Source organism: Temnothorax americanus, unplaced genomic scaffold (assembly GCF_048541705.1).
Source record: "Temnothorax americanus isolate GAGA-0224 unplaced genomic scaffold, ASM4854170v1 Scaffold19, whole genome shotgun sequence".
Classification (NCBI taxonomy): Eukaryota; Metazoa; Arthropoda; class Insecta; order Hymenoptera; family Formicidae; genus Temnothorax; species Temnothorax americanus.
In genome coordinates, this window is record NW_027509329.1 from 411,868 (window position 1) to 428,526 (window position 16,659).

General features: G+C 43.6%; 1 protein-coding gene across 2 annotated transcripts in view; it reads left to right on the forward strand.

Moving 5' to 3' along the window:
- The first annotated feature begins 372 nt into the window (after positions 1–372).
- Positions 373–16,659, forward strand: part of Shrm (shroom) — a 157,768-nt gene continuing 141,481 nt past the window's right edge. The window contains exon 1 of one of the 2 annotated variants that reach the window (XM_077404564.1): positions 373–661. In XM_077404564.1, coding sequence (XP_077260690.1) covers positions 507–661 — 155 coding nt within the window. In that variant the 5' untranslated portion in view covers positions 373–506. The remainder of the gene's footprint in view (positions 662–16,659) is intronic. The other variant, XM_077404563.1, reaches the window with a different exon arrangement.

Below are 16,659 nucleotides of genomic sequence, written 5' to 3' on the forward strand. Positions count from 1 at the left end.
CGATAGATCGACTGAGAGAGCTGGAGGACTGGTGGACCCCGCATCCCAATCGAGCGCGCAGCGCTGCGTGCCCTTCAACGAGAAGGACTATTAAATGGGTATAATTTGATGAACGACTTTGATGAAAAGGACGCTCCAATACGGCGCTTTCTCGAGAGGGGCGATGAATTGATTAGCGTTCGCGAGGAGAGAACATTATCGAGCGATCGGCGTTTTACTTTTCTCGGCGCGATTGACGTTTAATCGGGAGAGACGATCGGCGAGACGATCGCGGGAAGCTTGACCGACCCGTTAGAGGTTAAAGGCTGCTACACACCGTCGTGTACCTACGACGATCGACGCACGTTATACGTTGTGGTGCTAACGCGAATGCTTCTTCGCGCACGGTGGTACGCGCGATACCGCATGCGGCGCAGCGAATTCCGAGAGACCGTGGGGATCGCAGACCGTGGCAGAACAATCTCGGCGTAGGCTTCCGACGCGGTCGGATCCAGGGTGCGACAGATATGGATGACGGTGTGCAGAACAGCCTGCAGCCGGACCAGTGGTTATCAACCATCGAGAAGGGGGAGAAGCGCACGAGCTCCCTTGGCAGCGGTGCGTTGCGCTTCATTCGTACGCGCAGCAGCATTCGACGGGAACTCAAGCGACAATGCCATCGGTAAGGGATTAGAATTATCCAAATTAAATCAATTAATAACATAAATCTATGGAAATTTATTTTTAAGAGATAACAAAAGTAAATTATTAAATAGCAACGAAAAGGTGGACAGATAAGTTGCCCATTAACATATATCTAATATATAAATGTAAAAAAAATCTAATATTCATGTAATTATTGTACTCTTTCGAACGGATGAGGATAATTATGTTCGACTACATATTTAACGTAGTACGTCGAGACTAATATATATTTTACCCAATATTTAACAGATTTCTCGAATACCTAAGTCGTTAAACAGTTAGAGCAAGAGCTCATCAAGCTTGTTTTTACTATTCTATTCGCTCCGGTACGTGCTTAACAGAAAACATTTCATATCACCGTTTTTCTATGTGCATTGTTCCAAGCGGCAATAACTGTCACGATATTGCTGGTTTCGCAATACGAATGAACGTGTTCTCCGTATTTCGTATCGCGTTTACTCTTCACGGTCGAACTCTCGGGGCGTACGTGAGCGCCTGTGCGAATGGGGCTGGCTGGGACCGGCTTCGCGTTTCGGTCCTTTTGGGACCAACGTTGGCTGCCGGCTAAAAGGACCGCGGAGAACCGAGCACACGGCTTCAGAGTCCGCCGTAACAGGAATGCTGAATGACTTGCGAGTCGTCACGCTGCCAGCAAGTTCGCTGGCGCGCGAAGGTCCGCGTATATATAATCTCCGCGACTTTATCCGACTTTATACGTCGCATACAAATGCGCTAATACCGCCGATATTTCACTCGTCTACGCCGGGTGTATCGTTATAATTAATCGATATGCAGGAAACCTCTAACCGGGAGCGTCCCCTGAACGTAATTGGCGGCGTAGCATTCGCGACGGCATGATTGACGATAGATGGTATCGTAAAGTATAATAAAAGATAACGCGTCTACAAACGTCTTACGTTCGTGGAAATGATAACGCTGCCAAACCATATCAATTCGTACATACACTATATATACATATATATAATTATGGTCTGTATTATACTCGACGACTTATTCGAGCTTCACTAACGACGTATATTTATAAATCGAAAGTTGAGTTTCCGCGAGCGATAAGGCTAATCGAGCGATTATTATCCGGCAAGTCGCGCCTAGCGCGACCACGCTTGAAAACTGGTGGATGCCTTCGGTTGGTAGATGTTTCACTTGCGGAGATAATCCCGGGGACCTATTACACCGGCGTCATCGCGTAATCTGCTAGCGGAAGGTCGGCGGATTCTCCGCATTATACCGACGGAATACCGTTTGATCGGCAAGCGGGAGAATGAGCCGAGATGAACCAGGAAGCGGAGGCAATCTGCAGAATTCGCGGTCCTTGCGGTGCGTGAGAAGACTCCGCGCGATTAGTAATAGCAACTCCGACGGAATCTGAGACACGGTGGTCTTACGAACGGACAAGTTTATCCCATCCCGCAAACAACGCGGTGATGACGTTGCTTGCACTCCGATGAAGTAATTATCACTTACAATTCGAGGAGCAATTTTGCGATATTAATATCGAGACGAGCAATGACTACAAGCATGCTACAAGTGACGCTTTCAATTAAAAGTATGAGTTCGCAAAAATTACAAGTAATAATTGTATCGTTTTTTCATTTTGTCTAACAAATTTGCGAACGTATCTATAGTACAAGTAATTCGCAATAATATCATGAAGGCAAATTTTAAAGTTTTATATACATATCGCTATGCAATTGTGAGTAAATTATTATCTTCTTCCGAGACACCTGTAATCAAAAGGAGCTTGTAATATATTATAATCATTCACGAAATTTACGTCGGTTTAACGAGCTATTCAGTGCCAAATATAAAGTAAAACTCGATATCGCGGGCACCTAATGGAACCGGATGGGGTTCTAACGCGTCCATGAATTCACGTCACGAGACGTATCAAGTTATCCATTTGACGTCGTCGCAGGGTCACGCCGAAGATGAAATTCTCGTATTCCGGACGTAATAAAGTGCACCTCGGTAAGTTACGGGCGACATAAATTCTAGATTAGCTACAGGGGGTAACGGGTCGCGGTATAGTATTGAGAGAAGCCTTCACCATTCTATTCCCTGGCCACTCGACTCCCCTCACATCCGCTTCACCTGTGGGGTACTACTTGCGGCGAGGTGGATGACTCCGGTCGTGGAAAGAGGAGCAACGACGCCGCGTTTAAGGCAGGCCGGTCCGCGATCGAACGGAAAGAATTATCGCAATATATTCTGTCTTTTAAAGCCGGGGAACGGTGGATCGAGCCGAAACGCCCGACTCGTTCGAGAGGCCCCCGTCGCGCATAATAAGGCGCGGAGGCCCACGAAGAGGCCCGCTTTGGCCTCGGAGGTCCCGGACACGCACACGCGCACACGCGCACACGTACACGGGCGGGAACATGTCGAGAATCCGCATGGACCAAACACTTCCGTGTTATACGACTAATGAATCACCTTCGCTGGCTCTCTAAGCCCTTCCACCCTCCCCCGGTACTCCGTTTCTCATCCCTACACACGTACGAGTGCCTTTCGATGCAGGTTTCTCCTCTTGCAATCAGGCTCCTCGCGCTCGAACGTTTATCGGGCGTATTGGAATTTGCGATAAGGTCTGACCTTATCGACACCTCCCGACCGGCTTTCGACAACGCCAGACCCGATTGGCGAACTCACCTCCGCGCGCGATTATTAAGATTATTTGTTCTTTCGATAAAGCCTGCTGTCGTTACTTGCAAGGCTCCGTGCCTGCGCGAGCTGCGGATGCTGCGCGCAGATACACGTAGGATAGCGACGGGTAAACAAGACAATTTTACACGTGCGCTCCGCGGACAAGCGGATTCTGCTAGGGACGCGTTTGCCCGATTTAAATATTTGGATAATAAATATTCGCACTTCTCGCGAATGACGCTATGCGTATCGGTGAATTTCATTGCCAATGCGATTTTTCCCTCTCTCATTTGCGATATTTATTGCGCAGTATGTCATGCATTCGTTATTATATCCTGTAGCGCTATATACGATGAATATATTTGTGCCGTAAAAGACGGTCATGCTATCGTACTTTTATCAACGCCGGCGTTCACACGACAATTTTGCAACCGTACTTGTAAACGTATAATACGCGGGCAGCTAATTAGCGCTCGCGGTGTCATTAATTAAAGATGAAGATGTGTAAACCGTTACATTTGTGCTCAGAACAATAATCGCGATAATTTAACGCATGTGTTTATAGCACAATGTTTTAATTATTTATTTGCACATTTATATAATCGCATTTCCGCATTTTTTTTCTGTGTGCATCACAATCGCGACGACGCTTTTTTATAATAGCGATTAGTATTTTTGTAAGATATTAAAGATAATCTATGACGCATTGTGTTTGAAAATAATGCATGCATGCATTGTATGTAACAATGTTTGTGCGCTAAGTGTTTTATGTATAATGCAGAAGTATTATTATAAACTTAACGATTATATTTTAAATGCACGTAGAGTTTAGACAAATCCAGAAAATAGAATTTGCATAATATGACAATTGAATAGCTGATACCAGACGGAATAACAACGAACGGGACCAAATGGACTGGAGTACAGGTCTATAATGCGTAACGACAATGCAGATTGTTCGGGGCAAGTTCGATTCTTGTATCTAAATCTGAAATTCCGTGCACGGTTCACCGGAGTCGACCTCACTGCCACGATCTCGAACCATTACTCATAAACATTACGTTCAGGTTCAGGTACCGATATTATCCGATGAAGGTTGATAAGACGTTTAGACGGTTTCTCGCGAGCTATTCGTACTTATCTTCTATACGTATCCGTATGTATACACCAACACACATTGTGTCAATGATGCAGGCAATCGATAAGCAAAGATGTGCTTATGAAACTTGGCACCTCGTTCTCCAACTTCGAGATCTCGAAAGGTACGAAAAATTCATAAACGGTGTGATATTGTCTATCGCAAGCTCTTATGTAATCAAGTTATAAATCCTCGCGATAAGTCTACACAAGTCTACACGACTAGTCATTTTCGTGACCTGACTATATACATCAAGTTATAAACAACAATAACAATATCATGTAAGAAAAACCGCTACGCTGGTATTATGCAATAATATGTTGCATTGTATAAAGCCAGCAATTGTATTCACTAGCTTATTATTTAAAATTACAAAAAATTGTCAATATTGCTTTAGTAACTTTAATATGTTTTTTACTAAAACGATGGAGCAATACTTCGTTTATAGATTTATGATTATTTGTTCATCATCATCACAGAGATCATTGTTAACGTTAAATTATTCACAGTCATATCTTTATGCAACGTCACATGCCGTGGGAATATACGTGGCATCAGTCTTTTTCTTTCTATTCTATAATGAATTTGATATTATCTCGATTAATCAATTTGCAATTTATAGTAGTAAAGGATAGCACATTCCTTTTATATTGCAAATGTATCAAAATTGTAAAACGTATATTATTAATTAAAATATTGATAATAAATATTAATATATAAATGATACTAAAAATATCTTAAACTCATTTTTAAGTCAGATTGTGAAAAATAAAAATTGCTATCTTATTATATAGAAAATAATTTAATTTTATGAAATTTTGTTTCTTGTAAAATAGAAATACTTTACAATCGTCACATTTTGTTATTTTTGTACGTATGATTAATAATATTTTCCATCATATGTAACTTATCAACATTCACACTCCTGCTTTGCGCGATTTTGAAACAAACTACTCCATTATTGTCTAATTCTCTAATCTCAAGAAGAGAAAGAGAATTCTTAAAAAGCGTCGTTCATGATTCATCTGCGATTGTTGCGGGTGTACTCAGCGAGAGCCTGTAACATGACGTAACATCTCTTTTGTGTTCTCACGAAACTTTATATCGCGAGGTATTTCTTCTATTAAAAATACTCTCTAGCAATGAAATATCCTATATCAGTGCGTGAGGTACGTACAATGGAGTTGCTGATGATACCAAGAAATACGGTAAGAATCAGTACCGACAGCATTTCGTCGCTATGTCTTTCCAGTCAGCCGAGAATACCGAGGAAACGCTTCGTAAGCTCGTGCAACACGAATGGACATCGTGCAACAATATTCGTGACTTGCATGCTATATTGTACGATTAGAATTATCATCTCCGTCCACCATTGGCCGTTTGTAAACGGCCTCTTACCCCGAGGCGTGGAGTACCTCGCTTCAAGCGCGTTTCGAAACAATGTCTAGTAATGACCGATAACGTAATTAACTTCCTGCCAGTTCTAGAAATTAATTGGTTCACGTATGCTAAAGTGCCCTGCTGGTAAATGCAGCATTGCGTTTTACCAGCGAGTTGTGCACCGATGACGCGCGTTTAAATAATGTGCGCAGGTATTTTTACGCGTGTGCTCTCTGTGTCGTGGGGTACCGTTATCAGTACCGATCGGATCGGGAGAGACGTCAAGGAAGAGAACACCGTGATAAATAGCATTGCAAAAGAATCACCCCACCCTGGTTCTGTTCTCGAGTACGGTTTCGGTGGTCTTTAAAGGAAAGTGACGAGACCGAATGGCGGGCAAACGAGCTCGCGGGGTACTGAAATCTCGATTAAAACCGGCACTGCCGACGCCGACGTGGCCGCATTCGGAACCTTTGAATGTCACTCGAGCGTTACGAGACATCAATTTAATGCGGCCGCGGCCGCTTCGGATCTACTCACGCATTTATTACGCAAAATAGCATTTAACGATCGCGGTCGCGGGTTGGGAATAACCGAGCGTGAAGTTCAACCGATTTGATCGCACCGCCCGCGCGCCCGCGCCGCGCCGACCGGCGATTATCGCAACGCGTGGCAATCGAATTTTCAATGACGCGTGCAGGACACACCGGCGGATCGAATATTCTAATATCGGCTCGTCTCCTATTACGCCTTACTTAGGGCGCAAGGTACAATTTCACAGGCGATTCGCCACGGAGGAGGCATCTCGCAAACCGATAATGGCTCTCGAGGAGGTTTCAGGTTCAGTGGAGTATCCCCTCATGACGGGCAATGTCGGATAAAGATCTAAGTACCTGCATAGCTGTATATACGGCGCGCTGAGGAAGATCCTTAAATACTACCAAGGTAACGAAGGTAAAGGTTTCTCGTGACGTCCGCTTCGGTCGGAGCCGTCAGGGGTCAGTGAGCGCTCCGGTCGGCAAACTCCGGGTCTGAATTCTCGATCGTTTTCTTCTTCTTCTTCCTCCTCCTGTTTCTTTTTTCGTCTCCGCCGTGCTTCTTTTATTCCCAGGGGAGAGAGGAAGGGGCTCGGTGTACTCCGGACGAATATCCCACTCTGATAAGCTCCGCGATGCGATTTATAGCCTAGCCTCGGGACAGAAACTCTCTCTCTCTCTCTCTCTCTCTCTCTCTCTCTCTCTCTCTCTCTCTCTCTCTCTCTCTCTCTCTCTCTCTCTTTCTCTCTTCTCTTCTCTTCTCTTCTCTTCTCTTCTCTTCTCTTCTCTCCGTTTCTTCTTTCTCTTGCGAAGTAGAAACTATTAAGCACGGTCAACCGCGGCGCCACGGCTGGAGGTTAAGCGGAGGAGAGGATGAGGCGCGATTCGTCTTGATCTCGTACTCTCGGAAAGCACAAGTGGGAGTTATAAATTGCACGAACGAGCGTGCAAGTCGCTGACGTAACACCAATCCCCGGACTGATGTGGCGAATCCCGCGGTATATCGCGCGGTTACAGTCTTGGGGGCCCCTCGACAGGACAGTTCCCAACGTCCTCGATTTTATTGCGTGGGATTGATTGGTCAGCCTCGCGAGGATTACATAAAGAGGTTTTTATTCCCGTCGCTGCTTGAAAACGTTCAAATTAGTCGGAGATGAAATAAGTCAGATTTAATCCTCGTCTACCGCGTGGGAGGTAAATGAGCCGGCTTTTAAATATGCGCTTCACATTTCCCTTGTCTGAATAATCTTCTCTCACGGAAGTTTTTTTTTTATTCTTCCATGTGGTTCTTCTCTTTTAATCTATTCTAGTTGATTCTTCATTCGCTCGACTTTTTCGTGCATACATTATCCTCAATATTGTTCATTTTTTCTACAAACCCAATTAAAATTAATTTAAGAATCACTAAAAGAAGAAATTTAAATTCCGAAAAGCAAGAAATGTTTTCTAATTCTCCCTTTTAATGTAACTACTAATAAATGCTTTTCAATACTATTTTACGCTAAATCACGTTCGTACGCTTATTGATAGGAGAAACGCAATTTTTTATGTTCGATTGAACTAAGTGTCCGCTCGAAAATACATTCGAGAGATGAAGTGAGAAGGAAGCCGCCGACTATTACAGATCGTACAGTATAATTGATCGCGGTAAGTGTATTTTTTTCAGCCGGCAGGTGTTACTGCCTACACTTACGTAAGGACCGTCTAATGCGAATAGGACGAGACGCGTTTAAGCTCGAGTGTTACGCGGAGAACAAATTGCTGCCACGTTCAAAAACTTTCTAACGCCCGCCTATCTAAACATCGTCTTCGAAGTGTCATATCCGCGCGCCGCATGAATACCAATTCACATAGACTGTGGTATAAGTTCAACGTTGTGGAGATATAAAGTCGCGTTACATTTCTCCTTCTCCTCCTTTCTTCCAACAGGATACGGAACGTTGCGAAAAATCAACCGTCGCATGCTACCGTATGCCGGCTCTGTATGCGGCAACATTCAGAATGCGAAAGTGAAATTGTATATATGAGATTAGCTATAACAAAAGAGCTGCAACCGCGCTAGAGATTTGCGATCTGAGACACGTCTCGCTTTAGGTCTCCCTCTAATCAGGGGGAGGCGGAGGAGGGGTAGCGGCTTATCGCGCGTCATTGTAATTGCCCACGCAGTTTTACGGCGCGACAGGTCTTGACGAATCGTTCCTACGCCATTCTTCAACTCCCCTTTCAGCCTAAGCCTAATAACTCAGCACCGATAATCGTTGCATTAGGCTTGTCCGTACGACCCGACCTCGTGAACTTCGCTCCACCCATACCACCCGGTGCAACTCGTGCAAGCCGACTCGTGTAAAAGGATCCCACCTTCGTATCTCCTTCTCTTACTTCTGCAGCTCTTCCTCCGCCGCCCCGCCATCGCCTCCTTTCCCTTCATCCCCGTCGGCTTCCACCGGCGCGGTCTTACGGGAAATGGAGCAACGCTCGATTATATTCTATTGACGCTGAACTTAGGTGAACTGGCCTCTCCAACTGATACGGCATTGTATCATGAGATACCTCTCGTGGCTCGTTTAACACCAAAGATGTGCATGCCAGCGAAAACTAATCAAATCGCCAATGAACATTGTACATCCGATATAAATGTATTTTAACCGAGTTATATATCGAGGGAAGGCAGCAGCGCTTAAATCATGTTACATCACATCCAATTATGACGTGATTCACGGAACAGACTTGCGAGACGCGTGCGCCTTACGGCGATGATCCTCGAAGTGTTCAATTCACGCAACACATGTTGTCGAAATAAATTACGCTGGCTTAATTAAGCCATTTTCCTGTTATTGATGTCTTACCATTGCAAATGTACAGTATAACAATGCATTATAAAAAACAAATAAAATTTCTCCGAGAAAAAGAGACGAGAGTTAATATTGTGTTCTATAGCTCCAATACGGGGACTCCCCGTTTGAGGGGAGTAGATAGCAGATCTTATTATATTTCTGGTTCGATTTTCACTCGAGATCGTGGTAACGATTCAGTTCTGTTTAAACAGATAAACAGACTGCCTTATAATCTGAGATCGTTCTCATCATTTCGCATTTCTCCCCTCTTGTATTTTCTTCGTCTGACTTGTTTCTTACATCTCAACGCGTGTACACCGCACACAAATGCCTCGACAAAGTACCTATATATCGTTATTTCATATAGTTTCTATATAACGGAGTTAGTGGTGGTTTTGTCTCTTTTAATATCCCTCCTGCTCTCGCGCAAAATCGATCGCTTCCTGTCATCTTTAAGCAGATGCGCATTCACGATGCAGCCAGAATCGCTGAAACCTTGCAATCGCAATGAGAGCGTGATCGCATTTCGCCGTTTCACTTTCACGCGTTTTTTTATCAGCACTACGTGAAAAATGCACATCACGAGACGGTTTCCCGGGGAATCAGACAAAGATGGAAGATTTATTTTTGCAAACCTGCGCGTCTCCATTGTATATACCTACCGCAATTTCACCTTTGTGGTCGTGTCGGGCCTTCGAACGTTTTTGCCGACATCGAATCCGGCGCTTCCTGAATCGTGTTTACCGCATCTATGCAAAATCACGACCAGGCCCGAGTTATTCCGGGCAAGACAACGTCGGGCGTGAGTGTTCCTTTACGTCCCGCTTGTCATATACTTAATCAACCTGCCAGTGCCAGGTCGAAATCTGCCGGGAGAGTCGTGAAACGCGACGTAACTCACATCTTAGACTTAGACTCTAAAGCGCTAGTGACCTGGAAGCGCGAGCTCGAATGAGTACGTGATGAATATTTTATAAGGAACGGGAACTCCTTGGTCCCTCTCGGACGGGAGCAGTTCGGCTTAGCACGAAGTCCCTTTATTTGCGATTTCAATTTGCCGGCTCCGCCGAGGTAGATTAGAAAATAACAGTTTCTCTCTTTTCACTTGAATAATTCACGTCTGAACCCATGCCACTCGTGGATTCTCTAAATATACATATATTACACAGAAGAAAAGGTGCAAACACGAAACTTAATCAAAATTCTATCTCAAAGTATACGATTGCAATTCTAAGTTAAAATAAAATTTTCAATATGTGATAGCCTAAAGGTGTAAAACACCCTCTCTGTAACTACATTATTTTAAGCGTATTCAGGAAATTAATTAAAATCGAAAATTTTAATACATGTCGAGGTCATAATAGTTTTACATATATAAGAAATGAAAATTGATATCGCATAGAGTTCGTACGTTTAAAGATTCGTACTTTGTGCATACACGTACTGATCTGTGATTTGTCATTGATTTCTACAGTATAGAAGATATTGAGTCTTATTGTTCCGCTGATTTTGTCTTTTGGTTTCTTATTACGTATACTACAGTAATCAGGTGATAAATTAGTCATTAACAGCAAATTTTAATTGTTATCCGCTATTGTGCAATCGCGTTCGCTGGCTTTATAGGCTAAAACAGCGAGTTCCGCTTGCAAGGGACGCATATTTTCATATTCAGAAACGCAAACGTATGTTATTAAACATTACCCTCGCGCATATCGCGAAAGGGCAAGATAAGCATCGTATATATATACCCGAGTCACGAAGACGTTCCGTTCTACAAAAGGAGGAGGGTCTATACTCCCCCGTAGCAGCTGTACGAAGGGCTTATCTTTCCGCGAGGCTCAATCGGAAGGGCTGCGTTATATCCAGTAAGCGAGGCTTAAACGTCAAATTGTATGCCCGGTGGAGCGATCATCGTGGAGATATCTCCACCTCGTCGTAGACCGCCTGAAGTCTCAATTCCTCGTCGTAAGGCCTCGTCGACGTGCTTGTACACGCGTTCCTAGGTCCCCCTTCGCGATGTATATACCGCCGTATGTGCCCGACGAGTATGATTGGTACGTATTTCACGGTTTACGGCGGGATCATTTCAATCGAACATTATCGAGCCGGAGAAACCATAACGAGCCCACGTAGAGTTGCCCACGGTTACCCCGGAGCAACGTGGCTAGCAATCAGCAATGGCAAAGTTGCGCGCGCGCGGGGACTTGCGCGCAATTGTGTGTACTATATATATATATATATATATATATATGTATGTATATAAAATATATTCGTATACGTATCTTGTATATAAAAACATTTATACACGCGTCTGAATGTGTGCCCGCACTTATGTACTTATGTAGCGCCAGTAAACTACAGTACCATAAGACATATACGTTTATATCGCAGTCCGGGGTGTAGTGTTGCCAGGCCTCCTTAAGAAGAGTACCTCAATATACGCGTACGTAGTCGTCCAGACTGTGTTGTAAATACCTACTTGCCTCACCTGTGTATGCGCACATATATTTCGAAAGAGTATATCCCTTGGAACAAAAAGTAACCAATGTTATTATTAGAAAAAAAAATAGAGATATATCCTATATGTTCTCTCTCTTTGCTTCTTTCCCATAGATAAATTTTCCCGCTGCTGCTTCCAAATCGTAAAATGATCTCGTTTGTTCATTCTGTCGTACCAACATATGTGTATATATACGGGCATTGTATTTGCGCGATTACGCTTTCACTACGGGCCGCGCATGTCGTTATCATTATCGTCGGATCTCACGGCGACTCCGATGGCGGTGCTTTTATGAAACGATGGCGGTGCTTTAAGGCAACTAGGAGGTATTATGCGAAGTACAGATAATCGTACTGCAAGAGCTGACATTTTCCGAGAGAGATTTTTTTTCAAGTTCTTGTGTTTTAATGAGCTTTTTAATGAGCTTCTTTCAGACATTCAAGCACGTCGCGAAATTTAATTATTGTTATTGAAGTAAAATCTTGAAATTTATATCGTAATGCCGCGTGCTTCAATGTTATCGTCCAACAATTATTAATAAATAACTGACGTGTACAATTACTTTTCTGATATGAGAAAAATATAAAAAATTCTGCTTTCCCCGGTATTCAGTAAATAATACAGTTCCTGTGTCCAACGTAAAATTACCGAGACAATCCGGACTTTGCGGAATCTGATTGCAAAATTGCGCGAATCGTAAACGTAAGGATTTGCGTTTACGGATACTGTTACGACAATTTATTTAATACGCGATTTTTGCCTGTCGGCATAATTTCACAGCGCCGCGAGCGAACTTTGTTCGCTTCGGCCCGCGGATGAACCCTTTCCTATGCGCGCGAGATTGTCGCAACCTCTGACACATAAGGGGGCCATAATATCTTGGGGAGGCTCGCAAGCCGGTTTTCGAAACGTCACGTACCTATAATCTCGCCGGCTTTGTACGCCCGTCGTATCGTTCAAAAGTGCACGGGGTACTCGCGCGCGAAAGATCGGAAGCGTTAAGTTCGTGCTTTATACTACTAGTGCGACCTCGACTGTGTAATTACAGGACGCGGCGATAAGAGGGACCCTCGGATTCATAGTTTGACAGTAAATGTATGCACGCCCACCTTGCCCCATCTCTCTCGCGTGCCCCTCCTACAACCGAACGACGTAAAAACTCGCGCCGCAATGCCGCATAAAGTTCGCGAACGCCAAGTTGTTAAGGAGGAGGAGGAGCAGGCACATAGGCCGAGAGCGTACACGCGATGATCCGCGCGGGCCGTGTTAAATTGTGCTTCTCTTATTTACATTTGAGCTAATTGCACGTTACCCTCTCACGGTGTGATGCGACGCTCTCTCGCCGCGACTTTTGTCCTCGCGGGCGCGTCCATAAATTATCGTGCGGTCACCTCATGACGGACCCCACGACTGACCTCCATCACGATGAAGGGTCGAGAGTGTGCGAGGAATCTAAACTTATACTTAAGCATGAAGTGAACATTGTTCCTCTATTTTATACAAAATATATCAAAGTAAAAAGTTGTATCCAATATATTCATAAATACGAAATTCATGTTTTGCTAACTGAAATTTTTAATCTAGTATTTCTCTATGTACAGTTTTTTCTTCTTTGACACATTCAATGTAATTTATATTATATTACTTTTCAATATTTAATTGTAGATTAAAATGAGATATCTACTCAAAGTTAACAGAAGAATGAGCTTAATTTCATTTGCATCTTCAAAACCTGATTAGCCGAAAATTGTTAGCTTCTTAGCAGCTTACAACTAAAAAGTATTAATGTCTAAATATCGAGATAATGACATTCTTCTTACTTTGACTTAGAATATTTATGGATCATAAAAAATGTGTAACTTAAAAAATATCTCATTTATTTTATTCATCGTCTGTTACAAAAATTTGTGTTCGACTGTTACCTCGATTTATAATAGGCAACATAACTTTTCAAGACCATGAAGAAAGCTATGTCCGAGATATGTTATTATATCCTTTTGTAACTTGTAATATCTTATAATCAGGGTCCTCACATTATAATAGATCCCTTTGGATTTCCGAATGAATCCAAAACAGTTAAACAGACGAGTCTTGAGAAATTCGATTCTTCCTATTAGATCCTATCGACCGATTTTTCGTAGCTGATACATGTGATCGCGCCGAAATATTCAAATCCCTTTCATCCTTTCGCCGTCCCGAAATGGAAGGATTCAGGATTTCTCGGTATCAAGCGCCGTGGTTAGATGACGACTGTTCCTCGCTAATGTGCAAAACGAAGGTCTTAGCCTGCAATTTAGCAAGCGCGAGCCACGTGGTGAAGTCCGACGCGGCGTGCTATATACGTACACATATTATGCGGTGAATATGTATAATGAGGTAAGAGAAAGAAGAGTGAGGCGGAAAGGGGGAGATTGGGGGAGGAGGGAGAAAGCGCTGAGGAGACGGTAGAAGAAGTAAAAGAAGAAAGAAGGCAGACAATACTTGCCAAGGACAGGCGGTATTCAAATGCGATCGTCGCTGCTGCTGCCGCTGCCTGCACAGCGAAACATTTTTGCAGACTACCATGGCTGCAGGACAACCGTCATTTTTTTTCCACCTTCGCAAGGCGCGCAAGTACCCCGTCCCTTTCTGCATTAACCCTCCTTCTTCTTGCACCGCCGCCTCCTTCGTTCTCGTTTCGTTGCCGCCGCCGCCGCCACCGCTGGCCGCCTCCTTGAACATCGTCGTCCACCTCGCAAACCGACTTTTGCACGTAAAAAGGGTCGCTCTACAGCCGTATATCACCAAAGTTTATTACTCATTGTTATAAAATATAGTAGCATAGTGACATGCGGCAAATTCTCGTGACGGACTCCTTGCTCGATCCTTAAATGAGATTCGCGGGCCGCATTTATGTTGCGGATACAAAACCGCAACGACAGAGGCTGGAAGATTATTTCGAATGATGTTACGGCGCGTTTTTTTTTTAAGGCGTACCTCATGTACTTTATCGTCAGCGTGAAAATGTCTTCTAACGATCCGCGCCCATCCATCATGCGATTCAGAAATCTTTAGTATAACTTTATGACTAATGATTCAAAAAAAATGAATGATTAATCACGACTAATGGGATGTCGCCGAGAAATAATTATTAGCCTCTTTAAATCGTCACTCCTCTCTTGATTGCGAAACGTACGCCGGACTTTGTTGTAATTATACAAGCAATAAGAGTTTATCTTCCTCGAAACTCTTCGTTTTACCAAACCGGTCTGCGAGAATTCCTCGGCTCGCTCGCTCCGCGAGCGATGCATGTGGCATTTTGCTCAAAGCGAACTGCCCTCGTAATGTAGACCCATGCCACCTGATTTTTCCTGAAGGGAAATAAGCGGTCCTTCGTAAGTGTATTACGATCGACAAATGGGAGCAACTTATTTAACGTTCTTAAGATGCTCGCAAATCCCGCGCGTGCAAAGCAAAAGGAGGCTAGACACGGCCGATATACCGACGCGACGCCACTAGTTACTCACTGCGCAAACCTGCCTTATAATCAATTTCGAGATTTATATTAGATCCACTCGGGGCAAAATTATATCTTTACCTTCTAATCCATAAATAACCTTAAGACATCGGCCGTAGCTTTACGTGACACAGACACGGCCTTGTTTTTCGAGCCAAATGTATCGCTCCACGACCGCCAGAATCAGATCGGTTTTCTCGTATAATCCACGGTCGAGAGCGATCGGCAGGCCACAGCCCGTTCACATTCCACCGAAACGATCCGGTCGATCGGAGATATCCGGTGCCTTGTTGGGATCATTAGCGTGAGATCGTGTGACGTAACGAGCCAATCAGTGCCCCGACCGCCGGAGTAATGATCGTGTAGCGAGAGGTATTAGCATCACGGACGGACGGTCGATACCGTTAAACAAAACCTTGCCTCGTGACCTTTGCTCGGAAGAATCGCGAGAGACTCGGCCGATGACGAGGACGATCTTGTCGAATCGCACAACCGTCTTCCATCCGGATCGTACGTATTTTTTTCCTTGCGGTACGTGCGCGCGCGCGCCGCGCGCGCGGTGCGGTCTTCTGTCTAGAGTGTCTAGACTAAGGCAGGCACGGACTGGAGAACAACGGATCGCTATAGAACCAGCCCGGTGACCTTTGGCTTGGCGAGCGCAAGAAACGTAGGTATGGCAAGCGAACTGAACGCAATCATCGTAATCCCGCATAGTTCTTCAAAGCGTTTTATTCTACGGTGAAGGATCTATGATGAAGGAATAGACGTTAGAAGTTGAGACACAGCTCTATTATGATGACAGAGTGACTAGACTGATTTTTTGATTTTCAAGGATATGTCCTCATTTCAGATACATCTTCTTACCAGCTTTTTCTTCTCTCTCTAGACAGTATATTCTTTTATATATTTATGATTCATGATTATAAGTTTTAACACGCTTGGTTTTATTTATTACAGATTTATTAGAAGTTTGAACTCGAAGACACATTCTCTGTCAATATTGCTTTTATTCTTAAATTGTCCATATCTACATAATATTTTAAATGTGAAAGTGTCTTATTTAAAAATGTTTACACATATTACAATTTTTCCTGTTGTTTTCTACATTTATATAGTTTTTGTTGTCGTATTAGATTTTAAAACCAACAATTTACAACGCTTCTTAAACATTGAACTATAATTTTACATAGGAGCCTCTTTGCGCTATCTACTTCATATGTCATATATTAATCGATTAGGCCAAGTTTAAAAAGTTCCAGCGAGAGGAGTGAAGAAGAAACGCGTAGAATCAGGTTTGATTAATTATCAGATAGCGCAATAATAGTCTGTCGCGCATAAAATACCGCCAGGTGAAGATTTAAGCTTATTAATATACAAAATTCCATTATTATTTTCCTGCTTAGTGAATTACGTATCGTAATCACGCGGTG